The sequence below is a fragment of the Pleurodeles waltl genome, chromosome 4_2 (assembly GCF_031143425.1).
Source record: "Pleurodeles waltl isolate 20211129_DDA chromosome 4_2, aPleWal1.hap1.20221129, whole genome shotgun sequence".
In the NCBI taxonomy this organism is placed as follows: domain Eukaryota; kingdom Metazoa; phylum Chordata; class Amphibia; order Caudata; family Salamandridae; genus Pleurodeles; species Pleurodeles waltl.
The window spans coordinates 444,130,630-444,148,202 of NC_090443.1; the positions used below are offsets into that span (position 1 = coordinate 444,130,630).

The window sequence follows — 17,573 nt, forward strand, 5'->3', positions numbered from 1 at the left end:
CGGTTGGTCCAGTCTTTTTGATTCCGTGACCAGGGTTGCGGAAGGGAGTGTGCCAGAACAGGAGAAAGCCTGAATGACTAAGTTCTCAAGCATAGGGTGTTGGTCAGGAATTTGGTGTCGTTAGGTGTAGGCCTATGGTGGCGGGCAATTGTCCTGTTGACAGGAGCCCCTGTGCTGGGTTTATACAACATCCCCAGAAGGACATCAGTGAGGGCCTCTCTGAGGATAATAGGAGTTCTGATGTGGAAGTCCTGGGCTGAAACATCTCAGTCCCAGGACCTCGGCCGCCCTTTGCACCACCACTGAGTAGGAGGCACTCTCCTTCATAGCTACGGTAGGGGTAGAAAGCAAGCCAGAGTCAGGGGAGGTGTCCAACTCACTGACTTCACCCAATTCCTGAGCCCAGTCCATGTAAGGGTCTTCAAGCTGGTATTCTAGAGGGTCCAGCGACACCTCCATACTCTCACCGTACCCATAACCATAGGTATACGGGTCAGAATCCAACCCGGGGAGTGATGTCCCTGTCAAAGTCCGAACTTGCGTCGAGCAACACTGTTCCGCCTCCGGGTCAGAGTCGGGAATAAGTATGAGATCGACGATCATGAGTCCAACCAACATCGGGAGTGTCGACTTCTGCACAGGCACTGGAGAAGGTCGCAATGGGACGACCAGAGTCAGGTCAGATGAGGATCCTGGGGTGCCCTTTGGAGCAGAGACCGAAGCCGCCGACGCGGAACCCAAGGGGGCCCCTTGTCAACCCTACTGGGCCCAAGGCTTCGCAGGAGGATTGGTCTGCCCAGATATGAGGCGCACAACATCATAAAACTCCCAGAGTACAGCAGGGATGACTCAGGCTCCCTGAAACTCTGGGAGGCGTGGATACGACCAAGAAGCAGGCTCCAAGGACGGAGGCCTAGCAGGACAACGCTCCTCCGCGTCGCATCGGCTGAGCAATGGGGTGACGAAGGACATTTTGACCTGAATGTACAGAGGACTTGCAGTGGGACGAGGACGAGTGTTGATGGCTCCTGGAACGGTCTTGTGACCTTCCTCTGCGAGGGAGGAGCCAACCACCAGGGTGCCATGAGTTTTAGGGCCCGCTCCCTTATGGCCCGATTCAGAGCACGACCTTGGGTCGTGGTCCAGACACAACAAGCATACAAGGTGCGGATACGTCACTGACATCATACAATGACAGGAGTCACACAACTTGAATCTGGTCTTACAGGAAGATTTCTTGACATACCAATAATGTCAAAAAAGTCAACAAATGGATTGAAAATCCAGTCAAAATGTGACTGAGGGTAGCTTTTCTCTGGATCTGCGCGTAGGCTGGCACGGAAAGAAAAGAACTGACGTCAGCACGCCAGGGCGGTGCCTATATACAACCGTGATGTCATCACTGCGACCGCAAAGCCAACAACGGTCACAGAGTCGATTGATGCCGCCTGACGGGGCGCAAGGGTACGGCTCTAAAAAAAATCTCCGGATCCAGTCTGACGCCTTAGGGAATTCTAAGGTAAGGAATCTGCAACTAGAAGTCTCTATCAGATAACGGATAATAAGCCAAGCATATAAATCTGTGAAAGATTCAATGCTAAGGAAAAGTTATTGGTAATTGGAATTCTGTTTCAAGGAAATCTCCAATGAACTCTTCGAGGAGAGGCTGGAGCTTTTTGTACAGATCTCAGAGACAAGGTTGGAGTTGAATGTTTAGGTCTTCTGAGAGGAAAGGTTGTACGCAGAAGTGGAAGATAGCAACATTAAAGACTTCAACATCATAAGCCTCTACATCATAGATGTCAACGAGCAACAACACGGTTCGTGATGTGAAGCATCTTGCTTGACTTCCCTCTTGAGGAGTTGACAGAGACATAACTAGGAGGTATGGTTAAGGGGCCCTTTATCAAGTTTCCTCTGCACTGCTAGTCACCACATCTTGACAAATATTGTCTTTATGCTTACAGTGAAGTCTAATCGTCCCACTCTCATTGAGTTTTCTCCTGGACAGCTTAACACAGAAATCACAGTGCTTTGACTTTTTTTCTACATAAGAAAGGATATTTCCCAAAAAGGGGTGGCGAAAAAGAACAAGTTACTTACCTTCAGTAACAAATTATCTGGTAGAGACTCTATCTAGCTGCAGATTCCTTACCTTAGAATTCCCTGGCGTCAGCTTCGAATCCTGAATTTTTCTGCTGAGCAGTACCCTGCGTGCACCGTTGGGTGGCATCATTCCGATCCGATTACGTCATCCGGCTCCGCGTGGCGTCGTCAGCATCGTTGGAGCCGTTGGTGATGTCAGGGTTGTCTATATAGACGCCACCTTGGCGCGTGTACTTCTGTTCTTTTCCCACAACTTTCCACGCCAGAAGCACAGAGTCATGGAAGAACCAACAGTATTTAGTTTCGTTTTTTCACTTGATTGAAGTAAAATACATGCCTTTAAGAAAGGCAAAAACACAAAAACATATATACATAAATAAATATATATTTGTAGCCGCAGTGCGGGGAGGCTAGGGTGGGTGTAAGGAATCTGCAGCTAGATAGAGTCTCTACCAGATAATTAGTTACCGAAGGTAGGGAACTTGTTCATCTGAGAGAGACTTCTAGCTGCAGATTCCTTACCTGAGAATAGATACCCAAGCTATAACTCCTGGTGGTGGGTCTTGAGGATATATTTCATACCAGGAAGTCCTGCAGGACCGAGCAGGCAAAATACCCCTCCCTTCTCACCTGGCTATCCAGGCTGTAGTGTCCCACAAACGTGTACAAGGAAGCCCACGTTGCCGCTTGGCAGATGTCAAGCACCGGCTCGCCACGAGCTAATACAGTGGTAGGAGCTTTTCCTCTGGTAGAGTGAGCGCTCAAGCCCTCTGGAGGCTGCTTCTTCACCAAAGCGTAGCAGATCTTTATTCAGAGAAAGACCCAGCGCGAAATGGACAGTTTCTGTACTGCCCGACCCTTCTTTGCACCAACATATCCCACAAAGAGTTGGTCGCCCACCAGAAACTCTTTTGTGCGGTCAAGGTAGAACAATAGCACTATTTTTGGGTCCAGCCGATGGAGACCCTCCTCTTCCTTAGAGGGATGCGGTGGCGCAAAGAAGGTGGGCAGGGTGATATGTTGACCCAGATGGAAAGGGGTCACCACCTTGGGGAGGAAAGAGGCATGAGTTCTTAATACTACTTAATCAGGATACATTGTAAGATACTGCGGTTTTGATGATGAAGCCTGCAGCTCACTCACTCTCTTGGCAGATGTAATTGCCACCAAAAAGGCTGTTTTAATAGTGAGCAGCCGGAGAGGACAGTTATGTAAGGGCTCAAAAGGAGCACACATTAGGAAAGTAAGAACAACTTTAAGATCCCACTGGGGCATGACAAAAGGCACCGGTGGAAACATATGCACCAGCCCTTTCAAAAATCTTTGTACTATAGGAGACAAAGATGGTTGATCGGGCAAGCACAGAAAAGCCGATAAGGCAGCAAGATAGCCCTTAAGAGTCCCTAAAGAGGAACCCTGTTGGGCAAGAGATAAATTAAACAAAAGGATATTATTAGATAGATCAATAGACCTCTCTGTACAATATGAAACAAAACGTTTCCATCAGCAGGTGTAAATCAACTTAGTAGAGGGACGCCTGGCTGCCAGAATGACATAACCTTCGAAAGGGAGGTCATAAACCATCAACTGTCGCCGCTCAACCTCCACGCATGAAGCCGCAAAGTTGACAGGTTCGGGTGGAGAACCTTCCCCTGCTGTTGCGACAGAAGATCCTCCCGAAGAGGCAATCTGATTGGAGGACTGATGCTCATTTTGAGAAGCTCTGGATACCTGACCCTCCATGTCCAATCCGGAGCCACTAAGATTACTTGGGCCTGGTCGTTTCTGATTTTCTTGAGAACTCTGGGCAGAAGTGGTATGCGCGGAAAAGTGTACAGGAGGCCTGAACTCCACTCATGACGAAAAGCGACGTGCACTTGGAAACTCCAACGCGCAAAACTGCTGACATTGCGCGTTCTCTACGGAGGCGAAGAGATCTAACCAAGGCTCTCCCCACTGCTGAAAGAGTCCTTGCGCCACCTCTGGATGGAGATATCATTTGTGATCCTCTAAGCATTTTCGGCTGAGCTCGTCCGCCCTGACGGTCAGAGAACCTGCCAGGTGCTGAACCACCAGGGTTATGCCCTGCTGTTCCAGCCATGTCCAGAGATGCAGAGCCTCTTGACAAAGGGTCCACGACCCCACACTGTCCTGCTTGTTGCAGTACCACATTGCGGTGGTGTTGTCCGTGAACACCTGCCCCACCTTCCTTTTCACAACAGGAAGAAATGCCTTTAATGCTTAATAGTCGGATCCCCCGAAGCTCCAACAAGTTGCTATGGAACCCAGATTCCGCAGGAGACCAGTGACCTCTGATCTCCACCTCTCCCAGATGGCAGCCCCATCCCAGAAGTGACGCATCTCTCACTACTGTGAGATCTGGTTGGGGAAGGGAGAGGAGTCTGCCTTTCACCCAATAGCAGTTCACTAACCACCACTGCAGATCTTTTGCAGTTCGCTCCGAGATCTGAACCATGTCAGTAAGATTTCCCTGATGCTGTGCCAACTGGAACTTCAGATCCCACTGCAGAGCCCTTATATGCCATCTGGCATGCTTGACCAATAAGATGCAGGAAGCCATGAGTCCCAACAGCCTCCGAGTCTGTCTCACCGAAATCCAGGATAGAGGCTGAAACATTGGTATCATAACCTGAATATCCTGGTCTCGAGCCTCGGAGGATAGGCCCGATATTGCACTGTATTCATAAAAGCTCCAATAAAGGTGAGCTTTTGAGAGGGAGTCTGGTGTCACTTCGGCACGTTGATAGTGAACCCAAGCGAGTACAGGAGGTTTGGCGTCGCCTGGAGATGAGTGACGAGAGCTTGGGGCGTGGGAGCCTTCAACAGCTAATCGTCGAGGTAGGGGAAGACTGAAATCCCTGAACTGCGTAGATGAGCTGCCACCACCGCCATCACCTTTGTGAACACCCGAGGGGCAATGGTGATACCGAAAGGGAGGACGATAAACTGAAAGTGCTCATGGCCCACCTTGAACCGCAGGTAACGCCTGTGGGCTGGCAGAATGGGGATATGAAAATACGCATCCTGCAAGTCCAACGCTACCATCCATTCTCCTTGATCTAGGGCAGACAAGACCTGAGCAAGAGTGAGCATCTTGAATTTCTCCTTCTTGAGGAAGAGACTGACGTCCCTTAAATCCAAGATAGGGCAAAGGCCCTTGTTCTTTTTGGGAATAGGAAAGTAACCGGAATAACAACCACTGCCTACTTCTGACCCTTTCTATGGCTCCCTTGGCCAAGAGAGCCGAAACTTCCTCGCGGAGCAAAACCAAATGGTCCTCCATCAGCCGGTCTTTTGTCGGAGGGATAGAGGGAGGCAAAGACTGGAAGGGAAGAGCCCTTCTGTATGATCTGCAAGACCCATTTGTCCGGAATGCCAGTGAGGGAGATGAAATTGAATCCTCCATCCAAATGGACAGACATGGTCCTGCACAAGCACATTAGGAGGGCTTGGGCGCAGTGGAGGGGGGCTGTGTGGTAGCCGACCTCTGGCCAGACCTTCTGGGTCTGATGGTACCACGACCATGTCCTCTTCTGGGATGGTGTGAAGCCTGAGGACGGTGCCTAAGTTGTGGCTGGCGTGGTAACACGCCCCTTTCGAAGCCGCGAAAGGGGCAGAAGACAGACTGCTGTTGTGCTGGTGCTGAAAGGCCCAAGAATCTGGCCGTAGCTCGAGAATCCTTAAACCTCTCAAGCGCAGAGTCTGCCTTCTCACCAAAAAGGCGGGAGCCATCAAAAGGCATGTCCATCAAACTTGACTGGACATCCCCCAAAAAGCCAGTTGAACGCAGCCAGGCGTGATGACGTAGGGCCACTGACAATGCAATATCTCTGCCAGCGAGTCGGTCATGTCCAATCCACACCTGATAGTAAACTTGGCTGCATCACTCCCATCCTTGACAACCTGGGAGAGAGTGTCCCGTATGCCCTCCGGGACCTGGGGCAGCACCTGTGCCACTGTATCCCATAAAGTATGGGAAAAACAGCCCAATAGGCAAGAGGTGTTTACTGACCTCAATGCCAGGCTGGAGGAAGAAAATATTTTCTTTCCAAGCCTCTTGAATTCCCTATCCGGGGGAGGGGAAGGCACCATGGGAAGTAGAGGCTTGGACCACCAAGCTCTCCGGGGTGGGGTGTTGTGTCAGGAAACTAGGGTCGCTCGGAGCGGGTCTATGGCGGCGGCAGACTGTCCTATTCACAGGAGCCCCTGTGCTGGGTTTGGACCATGTTCCCAGAAGGACGTCTGTTAGGGACTCATTGAAGGGCAACATCGGCTCTTATGTGGTCACCCCCAGTTGAAGCACCTCTGTCAGGAGATTCGTCCTGACTGGCACCGTGGACAAGTCTAGGTCCAAGACCTCAGCTGCCATACGCACCACCATAGCATAAGAAGCTTCCTCCTCCGTAGCCACATTAGGAGGAGAAAGCATACCAGTATCTGGAGATGTGTCCAGTCCACTGGCCTCCCCGAGATTCTCATACCAGTCCTGTTCATGGTCTAAGTTGTACTTTAAAGGGTCCTCAGACCCCTCCCATTCCTCTCCTGTGCTTGTCTCTTCAGAATAATGGTCAGGCAATGATCTGAGCCCAATTGGCGCTGTCGAAGTCAGAGTCAGCGTTGTACGACGCCGCTCCGGATCATCCCGAAACTGGTCCCAGGATGCTTGTTTCCAGTCCAGGAAAGACCTGGCCTGGCAGTTTGGGCTGGACTGTTCCCATTGGGAACAGGGTCAAGACTGATTTGCATATGGCTGGGTCCAAACTAGAATGGCATGGGCAGCAATAAAACAATGGATTTAGGCCCAGATCTCTGCTCTGGGGGTGAATGTTTGATATTTTCAGCATTCCGTCCATCACTTGTTCTTTTTACATTTGTCGCCCTGAGTGGGAAGGGTATGCCCAGGCGTGGGTCCAGTGCTTTTCATGCCACTGGATTCAAGCTAGCCTGGCTGAGGAGGGGTGATACCCTGAAACCAGTCCCAGGATGCTTGTTTCCAGTTCAGAAAAGACCTGGCCTGGCAGTTTGGGCTAGACTGTTCCCATGGGGAACAGGGTCAAGACTGATTTGTATATGGCTGGGTCCAAACTGGAAGGGCATGGGGAGCAAAAAAACAATGGATTTAGGCCCAGATCTCTGTACTGGGGGTGAATGTTTGACATTGTTCAGCATTCCGTCCATCACTTGATCTTTTTGCAAGAAACAAAAAGAGCAGGGAAACTTGGAGCCTGGAATAATGGCCCAAGAACTTCCCAAACTTAAGAGTAGGAAGAGCAAAAAGGTGCCCCCTACTCCAACCTCCAGTGAGGATTCCACCCCAGAGGGGGACAAATCCACTCCCTTGGCAGAACCTACACCAGAGGAGCTACAAGCTGACACAGCTGAGCTCTTGGGTGCAGGGGGGCCTGCCAGGGAGGAGTTCAGCAGGGCACAAAGGACTTGCTCTATACTGAAGGACTTGAGGCAGCAACCTGTCACTCAAGAGGCAGGGGATATCAGTAGCACCCAGAATGTGTATTGGGAAGACAACCTCTTGTACTCAGAAACAAGGGAACCCAAACCTAGTGCTACCAGGAGGTTAGTGGTCCCTCTGCAGAACAGAGATTTTTGTTGACCCTGGCACATGACTTTCGCCTTGCAGGTCACCAAAGGAAAAGCAAAACTTGGGACAGACTTGTCCCTCACTTTCCCTGGCCCCAAATGTCAGAAGACACAAAGGAGTTTTGTTGCTCCTGTGTAACCTGTTAAGCCAGTGGCAAGACAGGTGGCACCCCAAAGGCCTCCTTAATTCCACTTCCAGTGGTCTGGGTACCCTTTAAGAGGATTGGGGTGGATATTGCTTGCCCCCTAGACCCTCCCCCTCCCATAGCATATGGGAACAGATTAATTCTGGTGGTGGTGAACCATGCCACCAGGTACTCAGAAGCTATTCCTCTTAGGACCACTACAGCTCCTGCAGTGGCGAAAGCCTTTCTTGGAATATTTTCAAGAGTGGGATTTCCTAAAGAGGTGGTGTCAGACAGAGGAGCAAACTTCATGGCTGCATACATAAAAGCAATGTGGAAGGAATGTGGTGTTACTAACAAGTTCATCATCCCTTACCACCCCCAAACCAATGGTTTGGTAGAGAGGTTTAATAAAACTCTCAAAGGAAAGATCATGGGACTCTCTGAAATACTTAGGCGGAGATGATATCCCCTAATGCCATGCCTCCTCTTCACTTGTAGGAAGGTCCCTCAGAAGGGTGTGGGCTACAGAACCATTTGATCTTCTGTTTGGGCACCCTGTTAGGGGTCCTCTTTATCTTGTAAGAGAAGGCTGGGAGCAACCTCTCAAGCAAGACATAATGGACTATGTACTTAGCCTCAGATCAAGGATGGCTGAGTATATGAAGAAAGCCACTAAAAACACTCAGGCCAGCAATGAGCTGCAAAAGCAATAGCATGAGCAGAAGGCTGTCCTTGGAGACTGTATACCAGCCAGGACAGGAAGTGTGGGTCCTTAAGCCTGTGGCTCCTAGGGCACTCCAGGACACGTGGAGTGGTTCCTACACAATAGTGGAGAAAAAGGGTGAAGTTACCTACCTGGTAGAACTGGGCACTCCCAGAAGCCACCTCAGGGTGCTTCATGTGAACCGCCTAAGCCCTACTACAACAGGGCTTATATGACCCTGCTCTTGGCCACTGTTGAGGGACAGGAAGAAGAGAGTGACCCTCTCCCTGGCCTCTTCTCCCACACTGCAGCTGATGGCTCAGTTGATGGGATGGTCCTTGCTGGCTGCCTTTCTGAGTCACAAAAAGAAGACTACAGGAATTTCCTGGGATAGTTATCAGAACTGTTCTCATTGACACCTGGTCAAACCACTTGGTGTGAACACACCTTTGACACACAGGACAGTTTACAGGCAACCTGACCATGTGAGATACTGCATCAAATCTAAAGTTCAGAAGATGCTAGACCTAGGAGTAATTGAGCACTCTGACAACCCCTGGGCAAGCCCAGTAGTGCTGGTCCCGAACCCTGACTCCCAGAATGGGAATAGAGGAATTAGGTTTTGTGTTGAATAGAGGGCTCAACACTGTAACAAAAACAGATGCTCATCATATCCCTAGGGCAGATGAGCTAATAGATACACTGGAAGTGCCAAGTATCTGAGCACATTTGATTTAACTGCTTGCTACTGGTAGATTAAATTATCAAATGATGCTAAACCCAAGACAGCATTTACAACCATTGGAGAGCATTATCATTTTATAGTGATGCCCTCTGGACTGAAAGATACACCTGTCACATTTCCGATGGTGACGAATACAGTCCTCCAAGAATTGGAAGCCTATAGTGCAGCTTATCTTGATGATATAGCTGTTTGTAGCTCCACCGGGGAGGATCACCTCGTCCACCTATAGAATGTTTTGGAGGGTCTGCAGAAAGCAGGCCTCACTATCAAGGTCTCTAAGTGCCAGATAGGGCAGGGGAAGGTTGGGACACCTGGTAGATGGGGGCCAGATTCAGCCACTACAGGGGAAGATTCAAACCATTTTAGATTGGACTCCCCCTTTTTGTGCTTCACTGGGTACTATAGGAGGTTTATTAAGAACTAAGGCTCCACTGTAGCCCCTCATAATAATCTCACCTCAAAGAGACTGCCCAATAAAGTTTTATGGACAGCTAGCTGTCAAAAAGCTTTTGAAGATCTCCAACAGGCCGTGTGCTCTGCACCTATTTTGAGAAGCCTTGACTACTCCAAGTAGTTCATAGTTCAGACAGATGCTTCTGAGGTAGGGGTTGGGGGAGTTTTGTCACAACTAAACAGAGAGAGCCAAGACCAACCTGTAGCTTTTATAAGCAGAAGGTTGACCCCCAGGGAAAAGCATTGGTCAGCCATAGAAAGGGAGGCCTTTGATGAGGTTTGAGCTTTGAAGAAGCTGAGGCTATACTTGTTTGGCACTCACTTCCTTGTTTAAGCAGACCACAAGCACCTTCTGTGGTTAAAACAGATGAAAGGTGAAAATTCCAAACTGTTGAGGTGGTCCATATCCCTACAGGGAATGGACTATACAGTGGAACATAGACCTAGGAGTAACCACTCCAATGCAGATGGACTCTCCAGATATTCTACTAAGACAATGAAGACTCATCTGGGCAAGGTTAGCCTTACTGTCCTTTGTTTGGGGTGGGGGTGGTGGGGGTGGTTCCTTAGGAAAGTACCCTCTTTCTGGTATGTTTACTCCCACTTTTTGCCTGTCAGTGTGTTTGTGTTCAATGGGATGCTGGTAAACAGGACCCCAGTGACTATGCTCTCTCCCTTAAAATCTGGTTGCTTGCACCACAGACACTTCACATTTGGCATACTGGTGCGCCCTTATAACTCCCTAGTACATGGTACCCAGGGCACTGGTTCCCCATGGGCTGCAGCATGTATTATGCCACCCATTGGGAAACCCATGCAAGTGTATCTGCAGGCCTGCCATTGCAGCCTGCGTGAAAAAGTGCATGCACCCTTTTGCACTACAGGTCACTGCACCAGTACCTGTGTGAGAGGGCATCCCTGCATAAGCAGAGGTTCTCCCATGAACTCCAGCTCCATTTTCATGGACTTCGTGAGTGCAGGGACTCAATTTTATAAGTGTACTGGACATAGGTTACTACCTATGTCCAGCTACATAATTGTAACACCGAACCTAGGCATGTTTGGTATCAAACATGTCTGAATCATACCCCAATACTGTTGCCAGTATTGGAAGTATGATTCCATGCACCCTGCGGGCTCCTCAGAGGACCCCCGGCATTGCTCCTACCAGCTTTCTGGTGTTTTCCGGGCAGCCCAAGCTGCTGCCAACCCTCAGACAGGTTTCTTCCCTACTGCTGCTTGATCAGCTCAAGCCAGAAAGGCAGAACAAATTATTTCCTTTCGGATAAGGGGGTAACACCCTCTCCCTTTGGAAATAGGTGTTGCATGGCTTGGGAGGGGTTGCCTCCCCAAGCCACTAGTATGCTTTGAAGCGCACATTTGGCGCCCTCCTTGCATAAACCAGTCTGCACTGGTTGAGGGACCTCCAGTCCCTGCTCTGTCACGAAACTGGACAATGGGAAGGGAAGTGACCACTCATCTCTCCATCACCACCCGAGGGGTGGTGCCCAGAGATCCTCCAGAGGGTCCCTTGATTCTGCCATCTTCAATCCAAGGTGGGCAGAAACCACTGGGAGCATCTGAGTGGCCAGGTCAGGCAGGTGACATCAGAGCGCCCTCCTGTTAAGTGGTCACCTGGCTAGGTGACCAATCCCCCTTTCAGAGCTATTTAGGGTCTCCCTCTTGGGTGGTCCTCAGATTTGGCTTGCAAGATTCCAGCAGGATTCCTCTGCAACCTCTACTTTGAATTCTGGCCACTGTAACTGAGACTGGACCCTCCAGGAACCGACAATCTGCATCCACAACAAAGACTTTGCTTGCAACACTGTTTCCACGGCTCCTTCCAACTTCTGCAACATTTCCCCGGTTGTGCATCCTCTGAGGGTGGCAAGTTTTCAGCTTGCACGGGAAGGAAGAAGGAGTCTCCCTTGGAGTGACTCCCCTGCATCTGCAGGCACCAACTGCAATGACAACGTGCTGCGTGGATCTCCTCTTATCCTGAGCTGTGTGGATCCTGCATCATGGGTGGTGGTCTGGAGTGGTCCCCTTGGTCCCCTCTACCAGCTGTCCAACTTTGGTGAAGCTAAGCCCTTGCCTTCCCACGCAGGACAGTACCTCCGTGCACCGCGTCTCATGCAGCTACCAAGGCTTGTTGGCATCTCCTTCAGGGATCTTCAGGCTTCGTGTTGCCCCAGCCCAAAGCACTCTTCCCTTCGAGGAAATCCCTTTGCGTGCTTCTTCTGCAGCGTTGGACCCTTCTTCAGTTGTGCTGCATGGGCTCCTCTGCGACTCCTGGTTCCTCTTCCAGTGGGTCTCCTGTGGGGGCCTCCTTTTCTTATGTGGGCTCTCTGCCTTGCTCAGGGTCCCCCCAGCAAGGCAGAGCCTCCCCGAGGACTACCCCCGTGGGTTGAGCCCTCCTGGACCTTGCTGGTTCTCGGCAGCCTCACTTTTCGTCCACAGTGAATTATGCCTTTGCCAAGGCTTGTTGGTGGCTTTTCCATGCCACAGACAGACTGCAATCTTTCATCCGGCGTGGGACGTCGACTGCATCCTCCAGGAACTCCTCACTGACTCCAGGGCTGCATTGCTGACTGTCTTCGTCCTACCGTTGACCAACACCTGCAACCATAGATGGGTGGGTAGTGGCTCCTGTAACCACCGGACACTCCTGCAACTTCTGCACTTGGTCCCCTTCCTTTTCAGGTCTTCTGCTTCAGGCATCCACCGCTGGTTTCTGGCACTTTTGTTTGGGTGTTGCAATATCCTCATTTCTTTACTTTTAGTGGTTTGAAGAAAATCCAGCAACTTACTCCTTTCTTCTTGGTTGATGGGGGGCACTGTGGTACTTACCTTTGGGGTTTCTGAGTTCCTCCCAGCTCCCCTCTACACATTCCACTTACCTAGGTGGGCATCCTGTATTCGCATTCCATTTTTTTTAGCATATGGGTTGGGCTCTCCCTAAGGTCACTATTGTCTATTTGCACTGTTTTCTACTGCTATTAATGCCTATTTCTGGTTACTAGTGTATATATTTGGTGTTACTTACCTCCTATTGGAGTAGTGCCCATCTAGTGTTTTAGTGCTGTGTTACTGTAATAAAGAACCTTTATCTTCGTAACACTGAGTGTTTTCTTTCATGTGTGTAAGTGCCGTGTGACTACAGTGGTATTGCATGAGCTTTACATGACTCCTAGATAAGCCTTGGCTGCTCATCCACAACTACCTCTAGCGAGCCTGGCTTCTAGACACTGCCTACATTTCACTAATAGGGAAACCCTGGACCTGGTATAAGGTGTAAGTACCACACGTACCCACCACACACCAGGTCAGCTTCCTACAGGTATTCTTTCTGGTTCATCCTCCCAACATTTCAATGTGCTGTTACTCCTTCATAGTGTAGTGTGCCACTCTCACCCTCATACCATGCAACCCATTTTCCCATCTCAAGACTTATCTGCTTTTGTTACACACCACACTGTGCTATCCAGTGCCTTTGCTGTACACCGCACTGTTCAACACACTGGTGTTCTATATCAATGCGTACTACAGTGTTGTTATCCAATCACGCAACTGTCTGTGCTGTCTCCAACACACTCTGAGGTACTATTCAGATAGGCAAATTGGATGCTGGTTTTCTCTTTAGTTCCAGTTTCAATCCTCTACTCTGCACAATAAATATCAGTTCTATTTACTCAATCCTCACACGGTTCTGCGCTGCACTGTTCTGATCGCATTATGCTATGCTGTCCACTCCCTTTCTTAACCATTATTGATCTCGCCTTAATTTCATCATATTCTGTCCTCACCTCTTCCCAAATCATCACATTCCGTGCTGTCCTTCTCCCGCTGCCCCACATTGTATGCTAGCCTCCTCACAAGACCTCATTCTTGGCTATTCACTTGCAGGTGTCAGCACCCTCCTTACAAATTGATTCCAATAGAAGCATGTGCGCACCTTGCAGTTTCTACCCAACCTGTCTTGCACAGCACACCACACCACACCTTGCAGCTCTCTTCCCCATCACCAGACTGATTTCTCTCTCTGCCTCTTACATTATGATTGAATTATGTCCTGTACCTTCTACCTACATTTCTTCATAATCTGTGCATTCATCACTTCCTCTCTGCGAGTGGAATGTTTGGACCTCCTTATTGACAATCCTGCAGACTGATCTGAAACAAAGTGCCAAAACTGAGCAATTAAAAAGCAGGACGAACACACTTTTGGGGAAAGATTTATCGAGCCTTTCCAAATGAAATATTCTGATCTTTCAGGAACATATGTGTTCCCTATCTAGCTTCACTAGGCATTCCAATTAAAATATTTACTCCAAACCATATTTAAAAATTGAGAGATTTTTCTCTTTAAGGCCTTGGAGGAGGTGGGAAAGTATAACTGGTGCAGATTTGCAAAAATGAAAATGAAGTAAAAAAATGATACAGCTCAGTAAACTGCATGTAGGAAAACATGCTCTTACCTCAGCCTTCAGTTCATCAATCTGATCCTTGAGCTCTCTGATATACTGGGAGGAGTCAGAATTATTAAGCTCTCCCTGAATCATTCCTTCTTCTTTCTGTAAAAAAATAATAATAAAAGAATGGCATTCACATCTGGTGGCAGTTGCACTGTCAGATTAACAGGAAAAGGTACTTCCTGGTTGTTCCACAGTTATACCTCACTATCTTTCCCTCTCTACACAGGATCAGAAAAACATTGCAAAAAAATGCTGACTTTAAAATGACTATTGTGCCTGAAGGTGCGAATGTCTCTCTGTCAGCCTGTGCCACAACAAACCTGTGTGTCTCCTTCTCACAACACTACGTTCATATATGCTTCCGATGTGTTAGGCATATCAGAGACGTCACAAGGGTAGAGTAGCTGGGACTGGGTGCCTGCTCTTTATAGGACTCCACACTGCTAACGCTGCTAAACCTATTTATTTATATATAACCAAAGCAGGCATAGTCGGAATTGGTGTTTTAGTCACGATGTAGCAGGTAACATCAGTCACCACTAGGTGGCGACATTTAAGGGACCTGCCTCCAAATGTGTGACCCAGGACCATGTTTTGCTTTAGAATGAGACGCTCGAGCATCGGAGAGGAACCCAAGACCTTTGTGACCAGGGTCCCACAAAACCTTCTGCCTGCCCTGTACCATGTGTTAAATGAAGGGATGGTGAATGGGTGTTGTGAAGGAGGGAATACAAGTCCTAACAGTACTAAAAAGGTAATTTACCCCAAACTGCCGCTTTGCCATTGCTTTGTCAGATTTGGAAACGCGAAGCTGCTATGCCCGACCAAGATTCAAGCAAGTTGCGCAGAACGCTCTGTCTTGAAAGCGTCATATTTTCTAGTTGAAGCAACTGATGAATATTAATTGTACAAAGCTTGTGGAGGGCTCACCGGTGCCGCTGTGCAAATATGTTAATGTATTTCCAGACTGATTTTTGACAGTAACACGCATGTGTTTAGAAGTTTGCGGACAACTGGGAACATCTATGGGAAGGCTGGAGGGAGGACAGGTACTCTGGTGCCAGGGATGCACTTAACTAAGTCCTTGATACAGGATCCCTTTATTCCAGAATCCTCTCACCAGTTATCTATTTTAAGATGGGCTTTGCGCTGCTGACATGGTATGATGCATCATGCGACACATTGCTATTGTCAGATGTCCAGAGAATAATAAGAAGGAAGGCGGCTTTGCTATGATCAGGGAGATTGTTCAAACTAAGTGTGGTCTCACTCTTCATCTGGTTACTCATATATATATATGAAAGAAGTTCATCTTTGTTAGAAATGGGGTCTTTGGTTGGCAGTCAAGTTAACCCCTGTCCAATGAAGGACCCTCACTCTAGTCAGGGTAAAGGAGAATCACCCTCAGTTAACCCCTCGCTCACCCCCTTGGTAGCTTGGCACAAGCAGGCAGGCTTAACTTCAGAGTCTAGATGTAAAGTATTTGTAGCAACACACACAGTAACTCAGTAAAAACACTACAAAATGACAACACAGGTTTAGAAAAATAGGTAATATTTATCTAAACAAAACAAGACCAAAACGACAAAAATCCAGCATACACAGGTCAAGCTATGAATTAAAAAGCAAAAAGAGTCTTAAACCCTGAGAAAACAGTGCTAACGCTGTTAGCGTGAAAAAGTACCTGGGTTGCGTCAAGATAACACCGCACAGGCGAGTCTGCGTCGGAAAAGGCCAGCGATGTGTCGATTTCTCACTCGCAAGCGAGACCGTGCATTGTTCCTCCTCCGGTCGTATCGGCGAGCATCAATTTTGCTCTCTGTAGGAAAGCGAAGTGTTGATCCGAACGGGCACCTCGGGTCCCGCCAGGCTTTGTGTTGTTTTTCCGCACCCAACGAGGTTTGCATTGAAAATCCTGCCCCATGGTATCAGAATGTGAGTTGCGACATTATCAGCCTCCGTCAGCGGGTGTTGCGCGTCGTTTCTCCAGCCGCGTGTGTCGATTTTCCAGCTGTGATGCAGGTGGAGTGTAGATTTCAGCTGCGAAGCCGGCAGCGCGTCGTTTCTCAGTCGCTTCTCGGAAGGTGCATCGAAAATTTCCCAGCATGCGGTCTGTGCATGGATTTTCAGTCTTGGTCTGCCAGCTTCCCCTTTCAAGGCCCCAGGAACTGGATAGGGCACCACTTGGCAGGACAGGAGTCTCAGCAGAGAGTCCAGGTGCTGGCAGGGGAAGTCTTTGATGGCCCTGAGACTTCAAACACAGGAGGCAAGCTCAGGACAAGCTCTTGGAGATTTCTTCACAAGCAGGAATGCACAACAAAGTCCAGTCTTTGTCACCTTGCGCAGGCAGAAGCAGCAACTGCAGGATAGCTCCACAAAGCACAGTCACAGGCAGGGCAGCACTTCTCCTCAGCTCTTCTCCGGGCATAGGGTCCTCTTGATATTCAGAAGTGATCTAAATTTTCAGGGGTTTGGGTGCTCTTCTTATACCCATTTTGGCCTTTGAATTAGGCCTACTTCAAAGGAAAGTCTCTCTTGTTTGTGAGATCCTGCCTTGCCCAGGCCAGGCCCAAGACACACTCCAGGGGGTTGGGCACTGCATTGTGTGAGGGCAGGCACAGCCCTTTTCAGGTGTAAGTGACCACTCCTGGCCTTCCTCCTAGCACAGATGGCTCATCAGGATATGCAGGCTACACCCCAGCTCCCTTTGTCTCACTGTCTCAGAGGTGCAAACAGCCCAACTGTTAAACTAACCCAGACAGGGAATCCACAAACAGGCAGAGTCACAGAATGGTTTAAGCAAGAAAATGCCCACTTTATAAAAGTGGCATTTTCAAACACACAATCTCAAAAGCAACTTCACTAAAAGATTGTGAGCTCAGAGACCCCAAACTCCACATGCCTATCTGCTCCCAAAGGGAATCTACACTTTAATCATATTTAAAGGTAGCCCCCATGTTAACCTGAGAGAGATAGGCCTTGCAACTTGGCAGTATTTCACTGTCAGGACATATAAAACACATTAGTATATGTCCTACTATAAACATACACTGCACCCTGCCCACGGGGCTACCTAGGGCCTACCTTAGGGGTGTCTTACATGTAAGAAAAGGGAAGGTTTAGGCCAGGCAAGTGGGTACACTTGCCAAGTCGAATTAGCAGATTCAAAACTGCACCCACAGACACCGCAGTGGCAGGTCTGAGGTATGATTACAGGGCTACTTATGTGGGTGGCACAACCAGTGCTGCAGGCCTGCTAGTAGCATTTTATTTACAAGCCCTGGGCACCTCTAGTGCTGGATCTTTCATAGATTCACATGCTTGAATTAGAGTAGCGAGCAGTA

At 48.9% G+C, this 17,573-nt stretch overlaps 1 protein-coding gene across 2 annotated transcripts in view; it reads right to left on the minus strand.

Annotated features, from left to right (window-relative positions):
• EVI5L (ecotropic viral integration site 5 like) overlaps positions 1-17,573 on the minus strand; it is a 1,467,274-nt gene that overhangs the window by 30,952 nt on the left and 1,418,749 nt on the right. For both annotated transcript variants that reach the window (XM_069231736.1, XM_069231735.1), the window contains one exon: positions 14,233-14,328. In XM_069231736.1, the coding sequence (XP_069087837.1) occupies positions 14,233-14,328 (96 nt within the window). The remainder of the gene's footprint in view (positions 1-14,232; positions 14,329-17,573) is intronic.